We start from the raw sequence: 18,021 nt of genomic DNA on the forward strand, positions 1-18,021 counted from the left end.
TATTTAACTCTGTAGTTTATATTTTATTCGTATGTTTTTCCTGCCTACACACTATGTGTATGCGTTTACTGCTTTTTATTGTATCCTATGTATTTCCCAGTTTTATCAGTTTAACATACTTTATTATATCAATGTTCTATTTTTACATATAGCTTTCCTTATCCGTTATCTATTGGTTTTGTCGCCTTTTCCCCAACGAGAGTTTAACCCCACTCTCCCTCCTATATCATATATCAAGCGGCTGTTACAGCGCCTCACAGTTCCTCCTATGTCCCGAAATAGCTCACACACACACACACACACACACACTATTTCTTCTTCTTGCTCCACATTTCTGGCTCGCTTGGATATACCTCCTCAGCCTAGAGAAACTTTCACTCATCAGCCTGAAACTGAGGGTTTGTACATTAAGTGTTTAACAAATTGGCCCATAACTTCACCTAGCAACAACATAGACCTACTGTAGGACCCATAACTTCACCTAACAACAACATAGACCTACTGTAGGACCCATAACTTCACCTAACAATAACATAGACCTACTGTAGGACCCATAACTTCACCTAACAACAACATAGACCTACTGTAGGACCCATAACTTCACCTAACAACAACAACAACATAGACCTAGGACTATAAATCATTTAATATTTCAGGTGAAACATGGACACTAAAATGTCTTTGTTGTGACATTTCATAACCTGATCACCAGATAATTTTGTGAATAATCCCACTAGGCTACTCTGTAATGTGTTGTCATTCTAAATGTCCTGAATAAAGGAAAATAGCTCTGTGTGTTGTACAATAGCCTATCCACCAAGGAACAGTTCTCTACACATTATGAGCTAAGTATCTCTGTGTCCAAACAGACTAACGAGACCCTACAGTAAATCAACCAGACAATAACACATTATAAACATCAATTTGTTAGGGATGTTGGATCCAACATGGAGCACGGAATAACTGTCTTTACCAGAGTAATGAATGAAGAAGCACTTTGGTAATTTTTTTTATTTCACCTTTATTTAACCAGGTAGGCTAGTTGAGAACAAGTTCTCATTTACAACTGCGACCTGGCCAAGATAAAGCAAGGCAGTGCGACAAAAAAACAACAACACATGGGATAAACAAAAGTAGTCAATAACAATAGAAAAGTCTATATACAGTGTGTTTTCAAATGGAGTAAGGAGGTCTCCAGCTTCGGCAATTTTTGCAATTCGTTCCAGTCACTGGCAGCAGAGAACTGGAAGGAAAGGCGGCCAAAGGAGGTGTTGGCTTTGGGGATGACCAGTGAGATATACCTGCTGGAGCGCGTGCTATGGGTGGGTGTTGCTATGGTGACCAGTGAGCTGAGATAAGGTGGAGCTTTTACTAGCAAAGACATATAGATGACCTGGAGCAAATGGGTCTCGCGACGAATATGTAGCGAGGGTCAGCCGACAAGAGCATACAGGTCGCAGTGGTGGGTGGTATATGGGGCTTTGGTGACAAAACGGATGGCACTGTGATAGACTGCATCCAGTTTGCTGAGTAGTGTTGGAAGCTATTTTGTAAATGACATCGCCGAAGTCGAGGATCAGTAGGATAGTCAGTTTTAGGAGGGTATGTTTGGCGGCGTGAGTGAAGGAGGCTTTGTTCCTCTGAGGAGATGGGAGAACCTTCCAGAAGGACAACCATCTCTGCAGCACTCCACCAATCAGACCTTTATGGTAGTGGCCAGACAGAAGCCACTCCTCAGTATAAAGCATATGACAGCCTGCTTGGAGTTTGACAAAAGGCACCTTAAGACTCTAAGACCATGAGAAACAAGATTCTCTGTCTTGATGAAACAAAGATTGAACTCTTTGGTCTGACTGCCAAGAGTCATGTCTGGAGGAAACCTGGCACCATCCCTACGGTGAAGCATGGTGGTGGCAGCATCATGCTGTGGGGATGTTTTTCAGCAGCAGGGACTGGGAGACTAGTCAGATCGAGGGAAATATTAACAGAGCAAAGTGCAGAGAGATCCTTGATGAAAGACCTGCTCCAGAGTGCTCAGGACCTCAGACTGGGGTGAAGGTTCACCATCCAACAGGACAACGACCTTAAGCACACAGCCAAGACAACGCAGGAGTGGCTTCGGGATAAGTCTCTATGTCCTTGAGTGGCCCAGCCAGAGCCCGGACTGGAACCTGATCTAACATCTCTGGAGAAACCTGAAAATAGCTGTGCAGTGACGTTCCCCATCCAACCTGACAGAGGGGTCTGAATACTTTCCGAATGCACTGTATACAGCAACACCTCCCCCATAGGCATTCCTGTCTTTTCTGTAGTTGTTATATTCCTGTATTGCTACTGCTGTATCAAAGGAATTATCTAAGTGAGTTTCAGAGATGAGCACTACAGCGCATTCCAAATTCAATAGGCAGGCTAGTAAACAAAAGTTTCCAAAGAAAAACTTTTCCAGAAAATGTCAAAACATGTAATGCCCGTCCAAGAGACTGTCGACCAATCGCATTTCACATTGTGATGCTGTGACACACAGTTCCTAAGCTAATTGTCACAAAATCTCTTTTAAAAGCCCGGGGGAACACAAGTAAGCTTCATTCACCAGAAGTTATGCATGCTAGCCAACGTTAGTCAGGAGGCTCTTTAGTCTAGCTAGGCTAGGTAGGGCTGGGCGATATGGACAACATTTTCACTATTTTTTTTTATTCAAAAAGTTGGTGAAGCAGCAACTGTACTGGAATGAGAACAATATAGATGCTACTTCGAGAACACAAACTCTCATCTTTCACAGCAAAGAGCAGGGAGTCCAGGGGATCACTGGAGGAGCAATGGAGGAAGCATTGTGGGATTCTCTTGGTGTGAGTACAGTTGGTGAGACTGAGTGGACGATGGTGAAGAACAGTGACTCTGTACAGTTGGTGAGACTGAGTGGATGATGGTGAAGAACAGTGACTCTGTACAGTTGGTGAGACTGAGTGGACGATGGTGAAGAACAGTGACTCTGTACAGTTGTTGAGACTGAGTGGACGATGGTGAATAACAGTGGAGTGAAAGGGGTTAAAGTTGGTAATGAACAGCAGTTTATGGTTGGAGTGGGAATCATCAGCAAGGATGTTTTTTAGGGTGACCTGTTAGCGGTCTCAAAGATGGTGAAGGATGAATTGGGTAAATTGGAATCGGTTCGAGTGACCAGGAGCGGTATGATGCTGATTTCGTGTGTCAACAGCGCAAAAGGAGAAGCTCTGTGACTCAACAAGATGTGGACGTACGATGTGGAAGGCTATGACTTTCAGAGTAGGGCACCGGTTAAAAGTGTCATCTCTGGTGTTGCGTTGGACATAGAGGCTGGGTGGTTTAGGGAAAACATTCCAGGTATACGCACGTCAATAAAATGAATGATAGCAGGAAGGTTTTACTGTCATTTGGTGAACTGATTCTCCCATCTTATGTAAAACCTGGGTATGTGAGATATGCGGTGAGACCCTATGTACAGAAGCCGCTGCGGTGTTACAATTGTAAAAGTTTGGACACGCGGCAAGTGTTTGTCCAAGGAATAAATATGTCGTAGTTGAAGAGTCAGATGAAGCATGTTGTTGTAATTGTGATGGGAATCACGTTCCCAAGATCCTGGAGTGCCCTGTACGGATGAAGGATGTCACAGTAGCTAGGATCAGGCCCATCCAGCAGGTGTCCTATGTGCAGGCAGTGAAAATAGCTGAAGGAGTGAGTAGAGAGAAGGTAGTGGATGTCCCACAGTCTGCAGTGAAGCCATGCAGGAGAAGGATCCCAACACACCAATAGTGTAGAAGGTGGACTGAGTTGTGTTTATAGCGCAAGTGAGAAATTGCACTAGTCAAACTGTTTATTTTGTATTCTATCATTTTAATTAGAATGATACAACCCCATACAGTAGGTGGCAGAAATACACCTGATGAGTGTAGACTGACAATAAACCTCAGCGAAGAAGAAGACATGGTAAGAACCAAAGTGTTGGTCAGTGTTTCCAGATGACCCTAATTAGATGTTACATTACATGTTTTCTTACTTCATGTAGCTGGCTAGCTAGCCAACATATTCAAACTTCTTATTCCTCTCTGATAAGCATGTTTGTGCAGCGGTATCTTATCTATGCCTACACCAGCACCAGGCAGTATTAGCCAGCTACGTTTGACTCTTAATACATTTAGCAAGCTAGCTAGCGATTAGCATTAGCGGCTAACATTATTTTAGCAACACCTTGCTAAGAAAAGACAAATGTTTCGCCTTCAATGTAATGGCATGAAAATAATTGCCAGAATATTATACAATGACTTATCAACAGCTCTAACAATTTGACCCCCACAGGAAATCTTCACTGGCAGTTACAGAAAGACCCATTTACCATCTAGCCATTGATTCTTGAAGAATATAACTTATAAATGCCTCAAATGATTCAACTGTATTACCCCATCAGAAACCAAAACATGAGCTCGTATAAGGCCACTGTTTGTAAACCAATACTATATGGCTGAGGAGTAGGGTCGATCTAAGCGTTCTGACCTCACAAAGACAGTAAAGCAAAGACTAAGCGAACTGGCTACCGTTGGATAGCTTGCTAGACACAAATGAGAAAAAACCTCACTCTTACCATTTTACTTGCCCTAGCAGAGCTGGTTAGGCTGTTTTCATGTTATCCAGAGCGTTGGTGACTAACTGTGCTGCTCGCAACAATTTAATTTGAGCTTTTTTTAACGTTTACTGACACCTGGACATATTCAACGGGTGTTGAGCGCTAGTAAATTGTTCAGTTATTCTAAGCTCCGGTACACTCAGACGAGAGTGCTCTGAAATCGGAGTAGAGAGCCAGAGCGAATTTAGGAACGCACCCGAATTAACAATGTCCACTGAGAAAGCACACGACCCCTTGGCTAAGAATGATGTGAATAATCAAGTCAATAAACGTTGGGTAGTTAGTTAGAATATAGTTAATATACTGGTAAGTTTGATGTATAAGTAGCCAACTAACGTTAGGTAGCTACAGTTGAAGTCGGAAGTTTACATACACTTTAGCCAAATACATTTAAACTCAGTTTTTCACAATTCCTGACATTTAATCCTAGTAAAAATTCCATGTCTTAGGTCAGTTAGGATCACCACTTTATTTTAAGAATGTGAAATGTCAGAATAATAGTAGAGAGAATGATTTATTTCAGCTTTTATTTCTTTCATCACATTCCCAGTGGGTCAGAAGTTTACATACACTCAATTAGTATTTGGTAACATTGCCTTTAAATTGTTTAACTTGGGTCAAACGTTTCTGGTAGCCTTCCACAAGCTTCCCACAATAAGTTGGGTGAATTTTGGCCCATTCCTCCTGACAGAGCTGGTGTAACGGAGACAGTTTTGCAGGCCTCCTTGCTAACACACGCTTTTCAGTTCTGCCCACACATTTTCTATGGGATTGAGGTCAGGGCTTTGTGATGGCCACTCCAAGACTTTGACTTTGTTGTCCTTAAGCCATTTTGCCACAACTTTGGAAGTATGCTTGGGGTCATTGTCCATTTGGAAGACCCATTTGCGACCAAGCTTTAACCTCCTGACTGATGTCAGACAAGTTAAAGTGTAGGAAGCATGAGTTTTTACTCACCAGCGTAACAACACAGTATGGTTAAAGACTTAGTAAGCTAGTTGTAGTCACGATATGGTTACCTATAAGTACAAACAGTTATGTTTTTGCATTATTACAAATGTATTAACTTATTTTGGTAAATCTTCTAAACTACCCACAATTCACTATTTCCCAACGTCATATGTATTATCAACTCTATACTACCGAGTTTGTATGCCAGTGTAACGGTGTAATGAAGTTACATTTTTTTATTTTTATTTAACCTTAATTTAAACAGGCAAGCCAGCTAAGGACACATTCTTATTTACAATGACGGCCAAACCCTAACCCAGGCGATGCTGGGCCACTGTGCGCTGCCCTATGGGACTCCCAATCCGGCCTGTTATGATACAGCCTAGTTTTGAACCAGGGTCTGTAGTGACACCTCTAGCACTGAGATGCAGTACCTTAGATCGCTGCTCGTGTGTTTACATTACAGTCAGTGATAAAGGATGTGATTCTGGGTAACCCAATGTGATTCTGGGTAACCCACAGCAGATTTTTTGGAGAAATTGGAAATTGAGTGGTCCTGGGATAGAAATGTATGAAGTTGACATTACATCATAAAATCCAACTTTTACATCATAAATTAGCAATTTATGTTTTAGTAACTTCTGTTGGCCTCTCTTTATATGTAATTTGATGAATCTCAGTTTTCCATGTGGGTTTTATGCTAAAGTTCCCTCTTTCAAGTTGGTAGCAAACTGGAAAATGCCTCATCTTAGGAGTGCTATTTATATCCTGATCATTCATCCACACTGCATCTTCTTTAGGAGTGCTATTTATATCCTGATCATTCATCCACACGGCATCTTCTTTAGGAGAGCTATTTATATCCTGTCGACTACTGATCATTCATCCACACTGCATCTTCTTTAGGAGTGCTATTTATATTCTGATCATTCATCCACACTGCATCTTCTTTAGGAGTGCTATTTATATCCTGATCATTCATCCACACTGCATCTTCTTTAGGAGTGCTATTTATATCCTGATCATTCATCCACACTGCATCTTCTATAGGAGTGCTATTTATATCCTGATCATTCATCCACACTGCATCTTCTATAGGAGTGCTATTTATATCCTGTCACTACTGATCATTCATCCTCACTGCATCTTCTTTAGGAGTGCTATTTATATCCTGATCATTCATCCACACTGCATCTTCTTTAGGAGTGCTATTTATATCCTGATCATTCATCCACACCGCATCTTCTTTAGGAGTGCTATTTATATCCTGATCATTCATCCTCACTGCATCTTCTTTAGGAGTGCTATTTATATCCTGATCATTCATCCACACTGCATCTTCTTTAGGAGTACTATTTATATCCTGATCATTCATCCACACTGCATCTTCTATAGGAGTGCTATTTATATCCTGATCATTCATCCACACTGCATCTTCTATAGGAGTGCTATTTATATCCTGATCATTCATCCACACTGCATCTTCTATAGGAGTGCTATTTATATCCTGATCATTCATCCACACTGCATCTTCTTTAGGAGTACTATTTATATCCTGTCGCCTACTGATCATTCATCCACACTGTGTGTCTCATCAATGCAGGTAATTTATGACATGTATAAAGTATGTGTTTTATAAACTCATGAACACCAGCCAGTTTATCAGCCCCGTACTGTTAGTTTAGGTGGATTATACTTCTTCACCACCAGCGGGGGATGTTGAGTAATATTTCAGGTTAATTTGATATATACTGCTCAAAAAAATAAAGGGAACACTTAAACAACACATCCTAGATCTGAATGAAAGAAATAATCTTATTAAATACTTTTTTCTTTACATAGTTGAATGTGCTGACAACAAAATCACACAAAAATAATCAATGGAAATCCAATTTATCAACACATGGAGGTCTGGATTTGGAGTCACACTCAAAATTAAAGTGGAAAACCACACTACAGGCTGATCCAACTTTGATGTAATGTCCTTAAAACAAGTCAAAATGAGGCTCAGTAGTGTGTGTGGCCTCCACGTGCCTGTATGACCTCCCTACAACGCCTGGGCATGCTCTTGATGAGGTGGCGGATGGTCTCCTGAGGGATCTCCTCCCAGACCTGGACTAAAGCATCCGCCAACTCCTGGACAGTCTGTGGTGCAATGTGGCGTTGGTGGATGGAGCGATACATGATGTCCCAGATGTGCTCAATTGGATTCAGGTCTGGGGAACGGGCGGGCCAGTCCATAGCATCAATGCCTTCCTCTTGCAGGAACTGCTGACACACTCCAGCCACATGAGGTCTAGCATTGTCTTGCATTAGGAGGAACCCAGGGCCAACCGCACCAGCATATGGTCTCACAAGGGGTCTGAGGATCTCATCTCGGTACCTAATGGCAGTCAGGCTACCTCTGGCGAGCACATGGAGGGCTGTGCGGCCCCCCAAAGAAATACCACCCCACACCATGACTGACCCACCGCCAAACCGGTCATGCTGGAGGATGTTGCAGGCAGCAGAACGTTCTCCACGGCGTCTCCAGACTCTGTCACGTCTGTCACGTGCTCAGTGTGAACCTGCTTTCATCTGTGAAGAGCACAAGGCACCAGTGGCGAATTTGCCAATCTTGGTGTTCTCTGGCAAATGGTTGGGTTGTTGCCCTCCTACGGCCTCCTCCACGTCTCCTGATGTACTGGCCTGTCTCCTGGTAGCGTCTCCATGCTCTGGACACTACGCTGACAGAAACAGCAAACCTTCTTGCCACAGCTCGCATTGAGGTGCCATCCTGGATGAGCTGCACTACCTGAGCCACTTGTGTGGGTTGTAGACTCCGTCTCATGCTACCACTAGAGTGAAAGCACCGCCAGCATTCAGAAGTGACCAAAACATCAGCCAGGAAGCATAGGAACTGAGAAGTGGTCTGTTGTTCCCACCTGCAGAACCACTTCTTTATTGGGGGTGTCTTGCTAATTGCCTATAATTTCCACCTGTTGTCTATTCCATTTGCACAACAGCATGTGAAATTTATTATCAATCAGTGTTGCTTCCTAAGTGGACAGTTTGATTTCACAGAAGTGTGATTGACTTGCATTGTGTTGTTTAAGTGTTCCCTTTATTTTTTTGAGCAGTGTATTATAATTCAATGAAGAATAAAAAAAGTTTTCCCTCCTCAACTGCGTTTCCTCCCTCCAGACAGCAGATGGCGATATGTGTCTTTCAGGCGATGTTTCTAGTGTGACGTATAATCTAGTGGACGGAACGCTTCTTCAACAACTGCAGCCACCTCGGTAGCTCGCTAGCCGACAAAGTCTGAACATTCAAGTTCTTTACACAATTTCGTGGTTTAATTGCCACTATGATTTAAACATACTTATATGGAAACAACTAGCTACCCCATTTAATTTCATATTTACGTTGTAAGTCAACTATCTGGCTGGTTAAATTAGCATTAGCCTAGCTAGCTAACATCTCCGACCATGCGCTCACTAAGCTACTCTCCTCCTGCTAAAGAAGAGGTCTGCTGGACGGAGAAAGAGGGAGTGTGGCAGAACGTTGTCGTGAAAGAGGAGAAGGAAGAGGAGGATGTCACATTACAAAGACAAGTAGAAGGTGAGGCTGTTACAGTGAAAGAAGAAGAGAAAGACGTTACAGTTAAAGAAGAGGAAGACGCGTTCAGAGTGAAAGAGGAGGAAGATGCAGTTTTTGGAGTGGAGGATGAAGTGAAAGATGAAGACGTTTTTGGAATAAAGGATGAAGAGGGGGAGATTACTGTCACATTAGAGGAGGACGAAGAAGAGAAGACTGGAGAACTGATTAACACCAGTAAATACAGTGAGTACTATCTAATAAAACAGGGACATTGATCTGATTAACACCAGTAAATACAGTGAGTACTATCTTATAAAACAGGGACATTGATCTGATTAACACCAGTAAATACAGTGAGTACTATCTAATAAAACAGGGACATTGATCTGATTAACACCAGTAAATACAGTGAGTACTATCTTATAAAACAGGGACATTGATCTGATTAACACCAGTAAATACAGTGAGTACTATCTTATAAAACAGGGACATTGATCTGGTTAACACCAGTAAATACAGTGAGTACTATCTAATAAAACAGGGACATTGATCTGGTTAACACCAGTAAATACAGTGAGTACTATCTAATAAAACAGGGACCTTGATCTGATTAACACCAGTAAATACAGTGAGTACTATCTTATAAAACAGGGACATTGATCTGATTAACACCAGTAAATACAGTGAGTACTATCTAATAAAACAGGGACCTTGATCTGATTAACACCAGTAAATACAGTGAGTACTATCTAATAAAACAGGGACACAAACTCTGCAGATGTTGAACTAATGTGTGATTTTTAAAAGGGCATTCTACACTCAAATATGTTTTTGTACTGTATGAATTGTTCACTTTTCCTGTTGAAAAGTGATATAAATACAGTAAAGTATAAACACACTAATGGGAAACAAATAAATGTTTTGGGCAAAATAGTGCTTTTTTAGACAACTGCAAACTAGACAGAGTGAGTGATGTCATAGTAAGGCCTCCAAGGAGTTGGCTTGATGGGAAGTCGTGATGTCATCCAATAGGAGGCTGATCTTCATGTGAATATTCATTATTCTTTTTAAAATCCTTCCTGTTCTGTCGAGTATGTTGTTGATCATTGCTAGAAAGCCATTTTCAAGTCTTGCCATAGACTTTCAAGACGATTTAAGTCCAAACTGTAACTAGGCCACTCAGGAACATTCAATGTCATCTTGGTAAGCTCCTCCAGTGTAGATTTGGCCTTGTGGTTTAGGTTATTGTCCTGTTAGGACAGTTTTTTGTATTCAGATCTCTGAAATGCTCTCTACCTACGTAACATTTAGTGTCTCCTTATGTTACGCTGGGGAAACAGTTTTCATGGGCACAGAAATACTAAATAATTTCAGAGTTTGCTAAATCCAATGGTAAAAACCGAGAGTCACCTTAACTTTATTGACAACACCCAAATGGATACTGTCATTAATGCGGTTCTTCAATAATTACACATAATACTTAATACTGTAGCTGTTTAGTTACAGTCACATGTTCAACTATCATCAGCTGATCCAGGAAATCATTTTCTGAATGACAGTCACATGACAAACATCACGACATGCAACAACAACCAAAGTGCTTCTTCATTCATTACTCTGGTAAAGACAGTTATGCTGTGCTGCACATTGGATCCAACATCCCTAACAAATTCATGTTTATAATGTGCTATTGTCTGGTTGATGTACTGTAGGGTCTCGTTAGTCTGTCTGGACACAGAGATACTTAGCTCATAAAGTGTAGAGAACTGTTCCTTGATGGATAGGCTATTGTACAACACACAGAGCTATTTTCCTATATTCAGGACATTTAGAATGACAACACATTACAGAGTAGCCTAGTGGGATTATTCACAAAATTATCTGGTGATCAGGTTATGAAATGTCATGACAGACATTTTAGTTTCCATGTTTCACCTGAAATATTAAATGATTTATAGTCCTAGGTCTATGTTATTGTTAGGTGAAGTTATGGGTCCTACAGTAGGTCTACGTTATTGTTAGGTGAAGTTATGGGTCCTACAGTAGGTCTATGTTATTGTGAGGTGAAGTTATGGGTCCTACAGTAGGTCTATGTTATTGTTAGGTGAAGTTTTGGGTCCTACAGTAGGTCTATGTTGTTGTTAGGTGAAGTTATGGGTCCTACAGTAGGTCTATGTTGTTGTTAGGGGAAGCTATGGGTCCTACAGTAGGTCTATGTTATTGTTAGGTGAAGTTATGGGTCCTACAGTAGGTCTATGTTATTGTGAGGTGAAGTTATGGGTCCTACAGTAGGTCTATGTTATTGTTAGGTGAAGTTATGGGTCCTACAGTAGGTCTATGTTATTGTTAGGTGAAGTTATGGGTCCTACAGTAGGTCTATGTTATTGTGAGGTGAAGTTATGGGTCCTACAGTAGGTCTATGTTATTGTTAGGTGAAGTTATGGGTCCTACAGTAGGTCTATGTTATTGTTAGGTGAAGTTATGGGTCCTACAGTAGGTCTATGTTGTTGTTAGGTGAAGTTATGGGTCCTACAGTAGGTCTGTGTTGTTGTTAGGTGAAGTTATGGGTCCTACAGTAGGTCTGTGTTGTTGTTAGGTGAAGTTATGGGTTCTACAGTAGGTCTGTGTTGTTGTTAGGGGAAGCTATGGGTCCTACAGTAGGTCTATGTTATTGTTAGGTTAAGTTATGGGTCCTACAGTAGGTCTATGTTATTGTTAGGTGAAGTTATGGGTCCTACAGTAGGTCTGTGTTGTTGTTAGGTGAAGTTATGGGTCCTACAGTAGGTCTATGTTATTGTTAGGTGAAGTTATGGGTCCTACAGTAGGTCTATGTTGTTAGGTGAAGTTATGGGTCCTACAGTAGGTCTATGTTATTGTTAGGTGAAGTTATGGGTCCTACAGTAGGTCTATGTTGTTGTTAGGTGAAGTTATGGGTCCTACAGTAGGTCTATGTTATTGTTAGGTGAAGTTATGGGTCCTACAGTAGGTCTATGTTATTGTTAGGTGAAGTTATGAGCCAATTTGTTAAACACTTGGTGTACAAACCCTCATTGTCAGGCTGATGGAAAAGCTAGCCAAAGAGCATTTTACTGGTTGAAGTGTTTTTTAAGTATAAAGTAGTTGATTTGCGACAATAACACAAACATATTAAGCAGGAGATTCAAGCGAGCCTTACAATTATAATCCAAAAGTAATGTGAAATGCACTTATAAGCAACCTGCAAATGGAGGCTATTTTTGCTGTCAACCTATGAGAACTCCCCTGTGTTTTCCCCCACGGTGGTGAATTAGTGAATAGACACAGAGCTTAATGTGAGTTTCCTTGAGTAGCACTCCTGATCTTGTCCTGATAGTGTGCTGTAATATTCAGAATACAAGGACGAGGACCAGCTGCCTCCAATTGGAGATCAACCCCAAAAACAACAACATAGAAATAGAAAAACTAGAACTTAAACATAGACATAGAAAACCACCCAAAAACACCCCCTGTCACGCTCTGCCCACACTACTATAGAAAATGACATCTTACAAGGGTCAGGACGTGACAACTACATCCATAACTAGTGGTTTCCTCATTACCAGATATACTACATCCATAACTAGTGGTTTCCTCATTACCAGATATACTACATCCATAACTAGTGGTTTCCTCATTACCAGATATACTACATCCATAACTAGTGGTTTCCTCATTACCAGATATACTACATCCATAACTAGTGGTTTCCTCATGACCAGATATACTACATCCATAACTAGTGGTTTCTTCATTACCAGATATACTACATCCATAACTAGTGGTTTCCTCATTACCAGATATACTACATCCATAACTAGTGGTTTCCTCATTACCAGATATACTACATCCATAACTAGTGGTTTCCTCATTACCAGATATACTACATCCATAACTAGTGGTTTCCTCATTACCAGATATACTACATCCATAACTAGTGGTTTCCTCATTACCAGATATACTACATCCATAACTAGTGGTTTCCTCATTACCAGATATACTACATCCATAACTAGTGGTTTCCTCATGACCAGATATACTACATCCATAACTAGTGGTTTCTTCATTACCAGATATACTACATCCATAACTAGTGGTTTCCTCATTACCAGATATACTACATCCATAACTAGTGGTTTCCTCATTACCAGATATACTACATCCATAACTAGTGGTTTCCTCATTACCAGATATACTACATCCATAACTAGTGGTTTCCTCATTACCAGATATACTACATCCATAACTAGTGGTTTCCTCATTACCAGATATACTACATCCATAACTAGCGGTTTCCTCATTAGCAGGGAGGAGTTTCTGCAACCAAATTGTGTCGCCCTTATAGTCCAAACACAGAAAGGGGCAGAATATTGGAGACCAAAAGTCGTCTGGCACACTGCTTAGAGGTTCAACAACATGAATAACTTATTTCTAGCCTACAATCATCGATGTTACTACTTATGTGAAAACAAGACAAAATATGACTATTCTTGCTCATTTTAAGACAATTGTCAAATCATTTTTACATTCATTACAGATGTCAATTGTTGTATAACATCATGGCTACGCTGTTGGCATCACCTTTTACAGTGGATTTCTGCTGTTGTGGGCCTTTAATCATCTGTCTGACTTTGTTGTTCACACAGGAGAGATACTTCACTATCTTGGATCCTCTGGGGAGCCTCAACAACATCATGATGCTGAAGAGGCAGAGAAGAGTCTCTCCAGATCAGAACACCTCAAGAAACACCCGCAGAGATCCACAGGGAAGAGAACTCACTGCTGCTCTGACTGTGGGAAGAGATTCACCTCATCAACAGGCATTAAAATTCATCAGAGAACACACACAGGAGAGAAACCATATAGCTGTGATCAATGTGGGAAGAGTTTTACTGAGTCTGGGGGTCTGATATTACACCAGAGAAGACACACAGGAGAGAAACCTTATAGCTGTGATCAATGTGGGAAGAGTTTTGGTCAATCTAGCAATCTGACAGTGCACCAGAGAACACACACAGGAGAGAAACCATATAGCTGTGATCAATGTGGGAAGAGTTTTACTGAGTCTGGGGGTCTGATATTACACCAGAGAAGACACACAGGAGAGAAACCTTATAGCTGTGATCAATGTGGGAAGAGTTTTGGTCAATCTAGCAATCTGACAGTGCACCAGAGAACACACACAGGAGAGAAACCATATAGCTGTGATCAATGTGGGAAGAGTTTTACTGAGTCTGGGGGTCTGATATTACACCAGAGAAGACACACAGGAGAGAAACCTTATAGCTGTGATCAATGTGGGAAGAGTTTTGGTCAATCTAGCAATCTGACAGTGCACCAGAGAACACACACAGGAGAGAAACCATATAGCTGTGATCAATGTGGGAAGAGTTTTGGTAAATCTAGCAATCTGACATCACACCAGAGAACACACACAGGAGAGAAATCATATAGCTGTGATCAGTGTGGGAAGAGTTTTACTGAGTCTGGGGGTCTGATATTACACCAGAGAAGACACACAGGAGAGAAACCTTATAGCTGTGATCAATGTGGGAAGAGTTTTGGTCAATCTAGCAATCTGACAGTGCACCAGAGAATACACACAGGAGAGAAATCCTATAGCTGTGATCAATGTGGGAAGAGTTTTGGTAGATCTGGCCAGCTGACAGTGCACCAGAGAATACACACAGGAGAGAAACCTTATAGCTGTGATCAATGTGGGAAGAGATTTGGTCAATCTGGCCATCTGACATCACACAAGAGAACACACACAGGAGAGAAATCTTATAGCTGTGATCAATGTGGGAAGAGTTTTGCTGATTCTGGCTCTCTGACTCAACACCAGAGAACACATACAGGAGAGAAACCTCATAGCTGTGACCAGAGATAATCTGATAAAAGATCTCTGATCAAATATCAGAAAATACATGAAGGAGTTGTTTCATGATATCAATGAATTAATGTCACAATGTAGAATGTTTTAACATTGTAGAAGGAGTATTTTAATAATGTCACAATGTAGAACCCTAAACGTTTGTCCCCTGTTCTATTGATTTCAACATGATATGGATATTAGCCTCAGAGGGAAAATCCAGGCTCTGAAATGGAAGAGTACTATTTACGTGATATAACAAAAAGTGACTAACAAAAAAAGAGTTGTGTTACACTTACCATGTTGGTGACCCACTGGAATCAAAATGCAACACTTCAAAATGTAGCCAGCTGTTTTCTACCAGTTGTCCTCTAACCAGGGATGTACACATTATTCCCAGATTCTGTGTGGTTTTTGAGCTGTTAGTTTTAACAGGACGTGCAACTTCATCTCCCTCCTGTCACACAAATGATTTTAGCATGATATCGATGAATAAGTGTTGTGTTCCTTTGTTTAGCGACCCCTAAATTTAAATGCATCACTCCAAAATGTAGCTGACTGTCTTCTGCAGGTTGTCCTCTAACCAGTGAGGTAAAATATATCTCCCATTTCCATGTGTTTTTTTAGTTGTGTTAGTTTCAACAGCACGTACAACCTGATTTCCCCCCTAATCGATATCAGTGATTTATTGCTACTTGTCATAACAACAGTGTTTCTGGTGCTTGTGCAGTTTATAAGAAGCTTGTTTAATAAAAATACAAGTAATATGATTATTGTGGCAGATGTTTGTGTATATAGCACATGTTATGTTTAGATTTTCAATTCATCCCAAACTGTTTCTGCATTTTGGTTTTTGATTTGGACACGCCCACCAGACATTATTTCCTAAAGGACTTAATGATGAAATGCCTATGTATTTTATGTTGTGATTCTGAACTTGAAATATTTCCCTATTTAAGATAATTGTGATGCTTTTCCTACGATATACCCAATGATTAATGAAAACTTGTCCTCATTGTGGTTTTATTTAATGCGTCTTATTTATACACTGTAGTGTTTGTGAAATGCTTGTTATGTTTGGTAGCACTTATTTATTTGTCCTTTGCCTCCAACCCCTTTCCATGCATGGAAAATATCCCACCCAGCAAAATGTAATTGAAAAGATGTTGAAAATAAGACTATGCCCAACATCCAATACACATTCAGTTTTAGTTGAAAGTGAAAGTTGAGAAGATGTAGTTTTTTTCATTGACTTGAAAACAACTTAAATTCAACGTCCTTGCAGCCTATACACATTGACTCAGTATAATAAATTGGTCTATAATCAATTGTATTAACAATCCTACATCACTCCAGCATTTATTGACAACATTCAAATTCTAATTGTCTTTATTCCACTACTGAAGAAGCATGACTCAAATCACCTCATATTTCAAACATTCAGCCTGACAAAAGATACGTGTTTTATTATTCCATGCCTCACCATTAAGTTAATTATTGCCAATACATATTAACAAAGGGGTGTACATTTGGTTTGATATTTCATATTTACAATTAATGTAACATTTAGTAATCAATGATTTATGCAACCAACTGACAATTTTTGGGTACAATTATATTGACGTAATATCAGGGATAATTTTATAATGTAATTTTATAATATCAGGGATCATTCTCAGATGTGCCAACCCAAATGTACTAGAGCATGACATTGGGGACTGGGCCCCGATCCAACAACATGCCTATCTAGTGAACCCTGAAAAGAGAGAGAAGCTCCGCAGTGAGGTGTGGAAAGTTACTATGGATATTGCAGGAGTTTCCTCTTGAAATCAGACATGTCTGTGGTGAGGACAACTTGGTTGCTGATTGTCTCAAGGGTGGGCAGTCAAAAATGTTTTGTGTTTAGCCATTGCGTTGCCATGGATCCCAATTTATTTTGACTGCACGTTTTTCCGTATTGGAGATGAGTTTTGTTTGGGCTCGTTCCAAGGAAGACGAGAGTTCTAGAAGCTAGTGAGTTTTAGGAAGACGAGAGTTCTAGAAGCTAGTGGGTTTTAGGAAGACGAGAGTTCTAGAAGCTAGTGGGTTTTAGGAAGACGAGAGTTCTAGAAGCTAGTGGGTTTTAGGAAGACGAGAGTTCTAGAAGCTAGTGAGTTTTAGGAAGACGAGAGTTCTAGAAGCTAGTGAGTTTTAGGAAGACGAGAGTTCTAGAAGCTAGTGAGTTTTAGGAAGACGAGAGTTCTAGAAGCTAGTGAGTTTTAGGAAGACGAGAGTTCTAGAAGCTAGAATTTTAGGATTCTATAGAAAGAAAAAGGATTAAAAAAATTATACGTGTAATAAATAATTATTATTTTGTTTTCTTGTTTTTATTTGTTGATTGTATATTATTATTTAGAAATACGTGTTTTTTCTTGTTGACAGCCAGTAGACACCATGTTTATATTGTAGAAGGTGAAGCTTTGTAGATGATTAAGTGAAATGGAAGTTGTAGAGATACTCTGAATGATCGGCTATGAAAAGCCAACTGACATTTACTCCTGAGGTGCTGACCTGTTGCACCCTCGACAACCACTGTGATTATTATAATTTGACCCTGCTGGTCATCTATGAACATTTGAACATCTTGGCCATGTTGTGTTCTAATCTCCACCCGGCACAGCCAGAAGAGGACTCCACCCCTCATAGCCTGGTTCCTCTCTAGGTTTCTTCCTAGTTTCTGGTCTTTCTAGGGAGTTTTTCCTAGCCACCGTGCTTCTACACCTGCATTGCTTGCTGTTTGGGGTTTTAGGCTGGGTTTCTGTACAGCACTTTGAGATATCAGCTGATGTAAGAAGGGCTTTATAAATACATTTGATTTGATTGATTGATTGATTGATTGTACAACTGAATGCATTCAACTGAAATGTGTCTTGGGTACATATTGGTGTCGCCTGGTTAGTCAGTATGT

At 40.5% G+C, this 18,021-nt stretch overlaps 1 protein-coding gene across 1 annotated transcript; it reads left to right on the forward strand.

Annotated features, from left to right (window-relative positions):
- Positions 1-3,245: 3,245 nt before the first annotated feature.
- Positions 3,246-15,833, forward strand: LOC145875994 (uncharacterized). Its single transcript, XM_082971765.1, has 2 exons — positions 3,246-3,282; positions 13,849-15,833. Exons 1-2 carry the CDS (start codon positions 3,246-3,248, stop codon positions 15,090-15,092), a joined length of 1,281 nt encoding a protein of 426 aa, XP_082827891.1. The 3' UTR covers positions 15,093-15,833.
- The last annotated feature ends 2,188 nt before the right edge of the window (positions 15,834-18,021 follow it).

This window comes from Salmo salar, unplaced genomic scaffold (assembly GCF_965601325.2).
Source record: "Salmo salar unplaced genomic scaffold, fSalSal1 ptg000414l, whole genome shotgun sequence".
Lineage (NCBI taxonomy): Eukaryota > Metazoa > Chordata > Actinopteri > Salmoniformes > Salmonidae > Salmo > Salmo salar.

Bases quoted from the DNA above. Each gene is read 5' to 3' on its own strand.
- LOC145875994 (XM_082971765.1), top strand. From the start codon at position 3,246: ATGTGGACGTACGATGTGGAAGGCTATGACTTTCAGA. The intron at 3,283-13,848 runs GTAGGGCACCGG...TTGTTCACACAG, and splicing joins GGAAGGCTATGACTTTCAGA to GAGAGATACTTCACTATCTT.